The sequence below is a fragment of the Strongyloides ratti genome, scaffold srae_chrx_scaffold0000002 (assembly GCF_001040885.1).
Source record: "Strongyloides ratti genome assembly S_ratti_ED321, scaffold srae_chrx_scaffold0000002".
Lineage (NCBI taxonomy): Eukaryota > Metazoa > Nematoda > Chromadorea > Rhabditida > Strongyloididae > Strongyloides > Strongyloides ratti.
In genome coordinates, this window is record NW_020171510.1 from 1269432 (window position 1) to 1281358 (window position 11927).

Consider the following 11927-nt stretch of genomic DNA (forward strand, 5'->3'; position numbering starts at 1 on the left):
GATGATTTTATTAGAAGTATTATTATTTCGAAATTAAATCTAAATTAGGACACTGAAAATAAAAAGTTAATTAACAAAATGTTATAAAAGAGTTTCAAGATAATATAATATATAAAAAAAATTTTTTTTTAGTTTTTTTTATGTATATATACATAATTATTTATAAAATTAAAATGACAATGAAAATGAAAATGAAAATGAAAACTAGCTTATAAATAAAAATATAAACTCAAATGTAATTCTTTTTTTTCTCTTTTTCTTTTTCTATCAAAAGAAAAATATTGGAAACCTAAAAATGATTTTTTTTTATAATAAAGAAAATAAATTTTTATTATGTTAACGTGAAACATTAAAAAAAAAGATTAAAAGATAATAGATATATAAAATTGCATAAATAACTAATATAATATTTATTGGTAGAAGTATATCTATGAATAGAAAAATAAAATATACATTGCTAAATTTTTATTGTAATAAAAATCATAAAATTGATCAGTTTAATATATACTACATTAAAATTGAATGGATTTTATTGTGTATAGGTTCATAGTATTTATATGACTTTACATTATATTTATATGTAAAGATTGTAACGATAATGTTTAAATTAAAGGATTACGAAGAAAAGAGTAATATTTAATTGTTAATTCGGTCAATGTATATATATACAAGTAATTTTTATTCATGAGAAATTATTAATTTTATATTATAATTTTTTGAAAATATTAAAATTATTATTATTTAAATTATAAAAAAAATCAATATAATAGAAAATGATTTTTGAAACAAAAATTTGAAGACAAAATTCTTAAGATTATAAAAATATTTATTAGAGTTTCTACATATATTAAAATATAATCGACAAATATGAAATACCTAGTGTTAAAATATATACACATTTATCTGCATATTTAAATTATGTTTCAACAATTATACAATCAAATTAACATCACTTAACTTTAAACATAAATATTTATCATTATAATTCTTAAAAAAAAATTATTATCGTCATCTGATTATCCAAAATAAATTTATACTATGGAAAAAATAAAATAATATAAAAAGAATTTTTAAATTTTATCACTTATAATCTTCTTTTCTTATTTTTTGTCCTTTTCTTTAAAAAGCAATAAAATAGAGTAGTATTATTAAAATAACATTTGTCTTATAAATATCAATAAATTTTTTTTTGTTTTCTCTATCCAATACATTTTAAAAAATAATTTTTTAAAATATATATATATATATATATATATATATAAATATTTAAAATAATAAATAAAAGTATAAAATAATTATTTTAATAAAAAAAAAAATTTTTAACACATTAAATGATAATGATAAAATAAAATGTATGGTTTTTATTTTATTTATTATATTTATATTTATAAAAATTTTTAAAAAAATATATATATTGGCATATAGCTTTTAAGATACAATATTTCATTAGATTTTAGAGGATTCTAACAATCAATATAGACATTAAAAAGTGGCCGACGCCATCTATTTAAACAGTCTATATGATCAAACTTTTACATAAAATTGTTATATGATACATAAGTACAAGTATGTTGAAAAAGCTTAAATAAGTACACAAGCAAATATTGCGTCTTCAAAGAAAAACTGTTTATAAATATTTAAATAATATAAATAAAATTTTTGTTTAACTATACATTAAAAATAAGAAATTTTTATTTAATTATTAAATAGCTTTTTAATTTTATATATTATTATTATTATATTTAAAAAAAAAAAAAATAATTTTTGGTTAATAAATAAATTAAGAAAATAAAATAAATAATGAAAATATAAATAAGTATTATAAAAAGATTAAATGGTAAAGTAAAATTGATGTTGTCATTTTCTTATAAACACTACTAAAGCCTTCTCATATCTATCTGTATTTTAGAGGGAGAACGTGTAGCACTGTTTCTTGTCTTGGCACACAATACATATCTATTTTTCGCGTAAAACTTGCATATACATATTTATATCTATACATATATTGGAACAAACACATCACTCCCTGCTTCAAACAGTAAGTTATATACAATCCAGTGCAATGGCATAGAAAGGATAATGTTAGAATGAATGGCAATAGAGAGGGAAATATTTTAGAGTTTGTACGATTAGTTATTTCAATATTACTTTTAGTAGTTTAAAGACACTTTTAAATATATTAAGATGAGTACTGGTCAAGTGTAACATTAGCCAGAAGGGGTTCTTCTATTCTTATACACATATATATATATATATATCTTTAAGAATTGAAAATAGAAAGTTTTCAAAAAAGATAGAATATAATAATGAAAAATGAATTGTTAGATGGTGGCATGTATATATGTCCCTATTATCTTAACAATTTATCTGATTTAACTCTTTTCCTCTATTAGTATTATAGTAACATTGCTTTTATAATAATAAAAATTTGTATAAAATATAAGACTAAACAATTTAAACTGATAGTAACATATTTGAAGGAAAAAAAAAATTTATAGATATATAGTTTTTATTTATTAAGTTCAAAAGAAATAATATATTTTGGAACAATTAAATTTTATATAATATGTGCGCAGCTGGATAAAATAATTTAGTAATAAGATAATTGAAATTTATTTAATGCTTTTGGCAATTTTTATGCTATTTATAATGTTTTGCTTTCTTTAACATTTAATATAATTTTAAATATACAAAATATATATTCATTTTGTAGAAAATAGTAAAAATAATATTAAACAAAAAGAAATTAAAGAAGATTAAAGAGAAAAAAAAAACTATTGATAAAATATATAGTTTCAAAAAGTTAATATATTATTTAAATTAAATTCAAATTACAATTGAAATTTGAGGAGAAAAAACTGAATATTATCAATTGATAAAAAAAAAAATTATATTTTCAATTGTTTGTTATGATAAAGCGCAGGGAAAAATGAGAGGCAATGATAATTTTAATAAATATTTAGGGAATTGATAAAAATATGTTTTATCGTTGATAAAATTTTATAAAGTATAGAAAAGATGTGTTAGGCTTATAACATATAATTTATTCTATTCATAATATACTTTTAACCACATTATAAAAATTTTTCTGTATTACAATGAATGGGGCAATCTACATTACTGCAAGGTAAACGTTGAAAACGCTTAAAAATCAATTTATATTTTTGTTGCAAAAATTAAAAAGAAAGATATGTAAATAAGAAAATTTTTACTTTGTTCGATCAAGAGTATAATGTTGTATATATAATTGATAAAACCAGATATAAAAATTTTTATATTACAAATTATTATCATATGTATATAAATATATATAAGTTTGTATTTTTACATTAATTATTGAAGATAAGATAAAATTTGAAAGCATTCCTATAAAAGTATAAAGAAAAAATATATATTTTTATTTTAAAAGTACATTTAATGTTTAGGTGATTGTAAATTATTTATTTAAAAACTAGAATTATATTGATAAAATATATCTAAATGTATATGTGTATATATATATATGTAATTGGAATACTATTTGATAAATTTAAAATATAATAAAAATTTTTTTAAATACTATTTTAATATTGAAAAATGCTATTTAAAGATGATGAATGTTACTTATAATTTAATGGTTAATTGCATTTTTATACTTACGCACATAAAATAACAAAATATGTGTGATAAAAAAAATAATTATTTAACTTAGAAATTTTTACTATACTAATGAAAATTATTTATTTATAACGTGGTAAATAAACTATTAATTTAATAAAATATATATATATTAATGTTAAAATGTCTATTTTAATTACATTAAAAAAAATTTTTTTTTTTTTTATTTTTTATCTCTCTTTTTAATGATTAAATTACCATTAAACACAAATATTAATAATAAGTTGAGTAGTTTACTATTTTTTAATTTTAAAATAATATAAACTAGCTTTATTTAATAGAAAAGTACTATTATAAAAATCCTCAACCTTGAGTAATTTTAAAAACTTGTTGTTTTATATATTGGACTGATTAAATAAAACAAAAAATTAAGTATTTAATATTATATACATATAAATATATAGTTGTATGTTAATTATATATTTACACATTAAATAAAGCTTTATAAAATATACAATAATTTTTATGGACAAAATTATATTGGAATCATAGAATAGAAATGGTATATTATTTATTGACTACTCAGTTCAATTCTATCAACAAAAAAAAAAATTTTTTTTTTTTTAATACAAATTATTTTTTCCTTAACAAGAATGGAAATTATAAGTAGATTTATAATGATATTACAAATAAAATTACAATAAAAAAAAAGAAATGATAGTTAATGTGTAAAAAAATTTATTGTTAACAGATGTATAAATAAAAAAAATTTATATTTTTTTTAAATAGTATATACGATGTTAGCAATTAAAAACAGCTTATAATTTTAGTTATTTTGTAAGGCTTTATTTAAAAAAAAAATGTCTTTTTTTATATTTATTTTTATATTTTATTTATTTTACATTTATAAATTTATTATATTATTATACATAACATAATTAAGGTATGTTATTACTAAATATCGCATATTTTATAGGAAAAAAAATTAATTTTTATAAAGTTTTGTTAGATGCACTTTTTTTTAAATAATTACATTTAAAAACGAATTTTCTTTACGTAGGAAAAAATATGAATGTAAACAATATAAATTCAACAATTTATAAATATTATTATTCATATATATATATATATATTTTTTTTTTTTAAATTTACTTATTTTATTTCCTTTAATTCTATTTAGTTCAATATTGTTTTTAACTAATATAATCTTTTTTACAAATTTCAAATTAAATGTATTAAAAAGATTTTATTATAATATTTTTTTTGTCATATAAATGTTAAAATTAATTAATAAATAAATTTCATTAAATGATAAAATTATGTGTCTTCAAGTTACGTCATTTAATTATACATTTTATTATATATCATCTCTACTATAATTAATTTTTAAAGCTAAAATATGATAACCTTACATGCATATATAAATTTATAAACAGATTTTTAATCCGAGAATGTAATTATCTACTTTTATAGAGAAAAAAAATTAATTGTTAAAAAATTTTTAATGTAGATGGGGATAAAAATATAATTTATTTATTAATAATCTATATATATTTTTAGTTATAATATTGAAACATTTTTAATTAAAATATAAATTTTTTACAATTTTCATGCAATTTTTTTTTCTTTTTCTATCTAATTTCAAAATATAGTTGGAAAAAAAAATTATAATATCCTATTTATTTAACAAAAAATATTTAAATTTATGTACCAAGTAATATAACTTTTAAAATATCCATTAAATTTAAAAAAAAAAAAATGTTGCATTTATATTTTCAACATACAATTTGTTTACAAAATATTTAACATATATATATATATGGTGGAAAAGTTATGTGTCATTTATGTATTGCAATATTTTAAAAATAGGTATACTTTTAAAAATCATTTTTTTTTAAATATTATATGTAAAGAAAAAATTAATAGACATAGCTACACATAATTTTGTATTTAAGAAATTATTATAAACTTTTATCAGGTCTCTATATCTCTACATTTTTACATACCATTATTGTAGGTAATATCAATCTTTCTTCTATTAAAATTTTTCTTATATTTACTATTACATAATATATTTAAGATTTATATAATTTTATATTTCTACATTCTATATTTCTAAATTTTTTTTTTTACTTAATTTTTGCTTTATTTTTTATAAACAAGCAAAAATTATATTAAATTTAATGTTATTACTTAATATTCAGATATAATAAATCTCATAAGTTATCTTGTTACATATTATTTACTAAAAAAAATTTAATTAAATAGTTTATAATATAATCTTTTGGTTAGACAAGAAAAAAAAAATTTTCATATCAATAAATTAAGATATATAACATAAATTTATATAGACATTATTATTATAAAATGTAAAAAAAAAAATAATCTTATTTTAAAATCAACATTTATAATTAGAAATATTTTATATATTAATTTTTTTTTCTTCTTTTAAAACAATAGAACGACAAAAATAATTCATTAAAATAAATATTATTCATTAGCTTTAAAAAAAAAATATTATACGTTTTAAAAAAATAAATTATTAATTTTTTACTTTTTTATTTATATAGATTATTTTTACCAATAATATATATTATTATATTTGGTATAAATTAAATATTTTTTAATTTCAATATACCATTTATTTTATGCATACATGTTTTAAAACAAAAAAATAAGTAATTTTTAAAGAAATATTATTTCCTTATTTTAATTTTTTTATATCTTTTTAAATATATTTTAAACATTTTCATGTAATTTTATTTGTTATATTTTTATACTATAATAATGATATATCTATAATGTAAATGTTTCAACAAGAAAAAAAAAATAGTAACTTATTGTCCAAATATAAGTATCTTATGTATAAATATTTTGGAATCATATGTTTTTTCTTGTTTCGCTCATCTATATCATTAAACAATTTCATGCAAAAGTTTTATTAATAATGTTTTATATATACTTAGAAATTTATTTTTTTAAAAAATAGGTTATATATTTTAATTATTATATTTATTACTCATTTTGTACCTTTTATCAAAAATAGAAATATCATTTATTACAAATATTTTATTTATTTTCACACTACCTTTCTTTTCTTTTTTTTTTATTCCGTTGATTCAGTTACAACAAGACATCTATTAATATTAATTAGAGAAATTAAATGTGAATCACCAAAATAAATTAAATATATTATCTTTATAATGTAAACAAAATAATGACAATATAAGTAATAATACAGTTTTCTATCCGTTCCATTAATTATATTGCTGTCTCTTCTATCTATCTTATTTCTTATTATTTTAATTTCCTTTTTATAACAATAATTTTAACACTTTATAACAAAGATGCTAAATGACACTTTATATAACATTTTTTAGTAATTTATTTTTAATTTTTATCTTTTTTTATTGTGTAAAATTAAAATACTTTTAGTTCAAAGTTTATTTTTATTATATTTATTAAATTTCTAGTGTCCATGTAATATATGTATATGTACATTTGGACAACATCAACTATAGCAAAAAAAAAAAAAGTTGTTAGAAAATTGTTATAATAAATGTTTTTCGTTATTTGATACAAAAACATGAGATGAAAAAGGTTAAAACTATTTTATGATGACAATATTATGTAATAATTTTTTCAATGGCATTAAAATATATGTATTTTCTTTTGAAAATCTTTATGTTATCAATTTTTTTTTTGTATAATGTTAAATATTATATTATTATAAATATATATTTTAAAAAAAAAGACTATTTATATTATAAAATCATATTGATTTTGATACACGTTGTTTGATGCTTTTGTTAATGTTGTTCATTTTTTTTTTTGTTATTGTTATCAACCTTATAGAATATTTTAAAAATGACACATTTGTATAAAAAAAAGAACCAATTTTCTTATAACGAAAATAATAATAACAGTAGATTTTTTTTTATATATTTAATTATCAATATATATTATTGGTATATTTAATGATTGCATCAATAGATCAACATATTTTCACAACACATGTATTATTTTTCTATACTTTAATTAATTATTTCTTATAGATTTATTGTATTTTAAATATATTTTAAAACATATAAATGAATGTTGCAAAATTTATTTTTAAATATAATATAAATTTTTCAATGCCTTTCAAGTATTTATAACTACTTGTCATTTTTAACTTTTACAGTCAGTGTGATAATGTATTTCTTATTATTAGAATCATTTTAAGACAAAAATTTTTTAGTTATAGCTATTTATTATATTTCTTTATTTTTATCTTAAAATAATCTTTATATGGTTATGTATGTTTTTAGTAAAATAAAAACATAAAATTTCAACATTAAAATAAAGTTAAAAATTTTATTTTTTTTCTTTTTGATATTTTTTATTACAATGACATTACTAGAGATTAATTGATTTTATGTTAACAGTTAATGTATGTAAATATTTTTTTATTATTAATAAAGTCGAATTATTTAATTAACTTCTTCTTTTTTTCTTACTATAAAGAAGAAAATTTAATTTATTCATTTTATATACTATTTAAAAACTTTAACACATTTTTTTTAATGTTTATTAACACTTTATGAGTATTATTTTCATTTGAATAACCAAAAATTTAATAATTTTAATATAAAAAGACAATTTGTGTATTGTTATTCTAACTTCTAAGTTTACAGCTGTTCATTTTGATGCTACATTTATGTTCCTTTTTACCTCGTTACAATGTCAACTTCATATAAAATGAGAACAAGCATGCCAGCATGATGTCGACATGAGCTTGAAATATATAGTTGATATGTCATTTCTTTCACTATCGTGTTCATTCAAACAGTTTGTATACTATATGTAGCGACCTCTGAGCTAAATCTCTGTACAATCGTATATATTTAATATATATTATAACATTCTACATCTTATATAATGGCAAAATTTTTAATAACTTTTAATAGTTTATATTAATTATTTTTCATCTTCTATCAATTTTATGATTGCTTTATCTTTTTATAATAAATTATGTTATATGAAAAGAAAAGTACTATATATATATACGTATATACATATATATATAATTTTTTTTTTTTAATTTTATTCTTACAACAAAATAATATAATTTAATCAAAAGTATTTAAAATAGTTTATTAAATATATAAATAGAAATTTAACTTATATAATAGAGGGAATAACGTTTGTTAGACTGTACCTTAAAATGTAATTTATATATATATTGATCTATTGAGAGAGTTTACTCAATCATCAAAAAGCCTATTAAAAAATTTGATGTTTTAAATATTATTTTACTATAAAATTATAAAATGTTGAATTAAGTTTATTCAAATTTTTTCTTATCCTATACTTATAAAATAGACATGGGTATAATGTATTTTGTGTTAGCATTTTTAATTGGCTTGTTATTTTAGACTCTTTAAAATACATTCGCAAGCTTCTACTTTATACATTTGTTAATCGATTTGAACACTTTTTGCGCGTCCTATGTGTTGAATTTTTTTAAAAATATGACCTCGTTAAAAGATGCCTTGTAAAATACACTACTATTGCTTATGGTAAAATAGACATATTTATATATAAAAATAAATATAAATCTTTTTTAAAAAAAAAAAAAAAGGGAAAAAAGAAATTATCAAAAACTAGTATTTTACTTTTATTATTATTATTATTATTTTTTATCTTGATCTATTAAAAATTTATTATAATTGGTAAACTTTAAGTATAAATTAATTATTTTATAGAAAAAGTTAACCACTTAAATAAGGTATTTTATAATGGCCAATTACGATGATATTGGCATTCCTATGGATGATAATGAAATACATTGGACATTTTCTCAAATTAAAGGTACATCAAATGAAACTGAGTCCCCAGAAGCTGATATAATATCTGCAGTGCAATTTTCTGAGGATGGTGAATTATTAGCTACGGGTGACAAAGGGGGACGATTAGTTGTTTTTCAACGTGGTCAAAGGGTATGTAATTTAAAAAAAAACATTAATTAATGATTAATTTAAATATTTTTTAAAATTATAATTTTAAAATTAATATTTTTAGAATATGTACGTAAAAGGTATAAGAAGTAGTGAATATAATGTATATTCAACATTTCAATCACACGAACCAGAATTTGACTATTTAAAATCATTAGAAATTGAAGAAAAAATTAATCAAATAAAATGGATGAAACGTCGGAATGCTGCTAATTTTTTATTAGCAACCAATGATAAAACAATCAAATTATGGAAACTTTCGGAACGGGAAAAAAGAGTTAAAGATGTAAATTGGAATATTTCACCATTTAATGGAAATAAAGATTACTTACGCAATGGTTTGATGGTTCCAAAATTAGAACAAATGGAACTTGTTATTGAAGCAAGTCCCAGAAGAGTTTATGCAAATTCTCATACATACCATATCAATTCTATAAGTGTTAGTGCAGATCAAATATCTTTTATAAGTGCTGATGATTTAAGGATTAATCATTGGCATCATGAATTCACTAAAGAAACATTTAATATTGTTGACTTGAAACCAACTAATATGGAAGAATTGACAGAAGTTATTACAGTTGCTGAATTTCATCCAAAAAATGATAGTGAATTTGCTTATACATCATCTAAAGGTACTATACGTTTATGTGATATGAGAGATAGAGCATTATGTGATGGGCATGCTAAAAGTAAGTTTTAATAATTTATCTTTCTTTTTTTTTAATATTATTATAATAAATTTATTATTATTATTATTATTATTATTATTTATTTTTAGTCTTTGAGGAACCAGAAGGACATCAAGGAAAATCATTTTTTTCTGAAATAATTTCATCTATATCTGACGCAAAATTTTCTCACAATGGACAATTTCTTATGACTCGTGACTATTTAACGACAAAGGTATTTATTAATTTATTTATTTTTATTAATTTTTTAAGATATGGGACATTAGAATGGAAAGAAGACCAGTTGAGACTTATCATATCCATGATCATTTACGTTCTAAGTTGTGTAATTTATATGAAAATGACCATATTTTTGATAAATTTGAAGTTGCTTGGAGTGGATGTGATAATCATATTATTACTGGTTCTTATGGTAATGTTTTTAGAACATTCCTTCGTACTAGTGGACTGGAATGTACATATGCTGTTGCCAATACTTCAGATAGACCAAGACTATCAATGACATCGCGTCATATATCAAATGGTGGTATATTCCGTTACTTGTCTGATGCAGAAGCAAATAGTATTAATTTTAACAAAAAAATTTTACACTTAGATTGGCATGTTAATGAAAATATTATAGCAATGGCGGCTGCCAATAATTTATATATTTTCCAAGGCATGCAAGGAATATTCTCAAGATAATATAATTAAATAAACAAACAAACAAAAAAAAAATAATAGTAAAGTTATCAATTATAACTCTAATATTTTTTAATATGTATTTCCAACTAAAGTTATGATATCAATTTGGTGTACTATAATAACTAACACTTTTATATATATATATATAAATTTAAATGAACACTGTTAAGTGATACAGTTTGAAAAAAGAATCTAATATTAATCAAATACAATAAACATATTTTAATCATTATCTAAAGTCAATAATTAACAAATTATTTATAATCCATTAAAATGAAAAACTTATATTTTTATTGTATGGCAAAGATGAATATAAAATTTAAGGGACAATATTATATATATATATAAAATGTGTTTTTTTAATTATATTAACCAAATTGCCGGTATTTTCATATACTTTCTATATTTAAAAGAAATTTTATTGAACAAACAAAAAAATAATGGAGAAGACAATATTTTTTTTTTAAATTTAATACCTTTTTCTCTTAAAAATCAATTTAACCACTAGATCGTATCAAAATTTTTAATTTTACTCCATCAACTGTCACTATCTTAAATTATGAAGATTAAAGAATGTTTTTGTAATTATCTTTCCTATTTTAAATAATCATTTTTTAGACATTATCAAAATGATTTATATAACTTTAAAAACACCATACATTTTGTCAAATTTTTTTTTCATTGCCGGTATCAAACACAGCTGTTAGATATCAACAAATTAATATATATATATTTATATTTATATATATGTATACTAACATTAACCAATCTTTTTTTACTGTTGTGAAAAGCTGTAAAAATTTTTTTGGAAGTTATCACAAATCATTTGAATTTACAATAAACTTACAAAATTCAAAACTTAAATAAATATCTTCTTTTTATTATTTTTTTTATCTAATAATATTTCACTATAGTTACCGTTAAAAGAATAATATTTATAAATTTTGATAGTAATATT

At 18.0% G+C, this 11927-nt stretch overlaps 1 protein-coding gene across 1 annotated transcript; it reads left to right on the forward strand.

The window, feature by feature from the left end:
• Positions 1-9377: 9377 nt before the first annotated feature.
• Positions 9378-10969, forward strand: SRAE_X000127600 (Serine/threonine-protein phosphatase 2A 55 kDa regulatory subunit B delta; the record flags this gene model as incomplete). Its single annotated transcript, XM_024647129.1, has 4 exons — positions 9378-9578; positions 9661-10285; positions 10375-10499; positions 10538-10969. The coding sequence occupies 4 exons, from the start codon at positions 9378-9380 to the stop codon at positions 10967-10969; spliced, it is 1383 nt and encodes a 460-aa protein (XP_024498740.1).
• Positions 10970-11927: the final 958 nt, after the last annotated feature.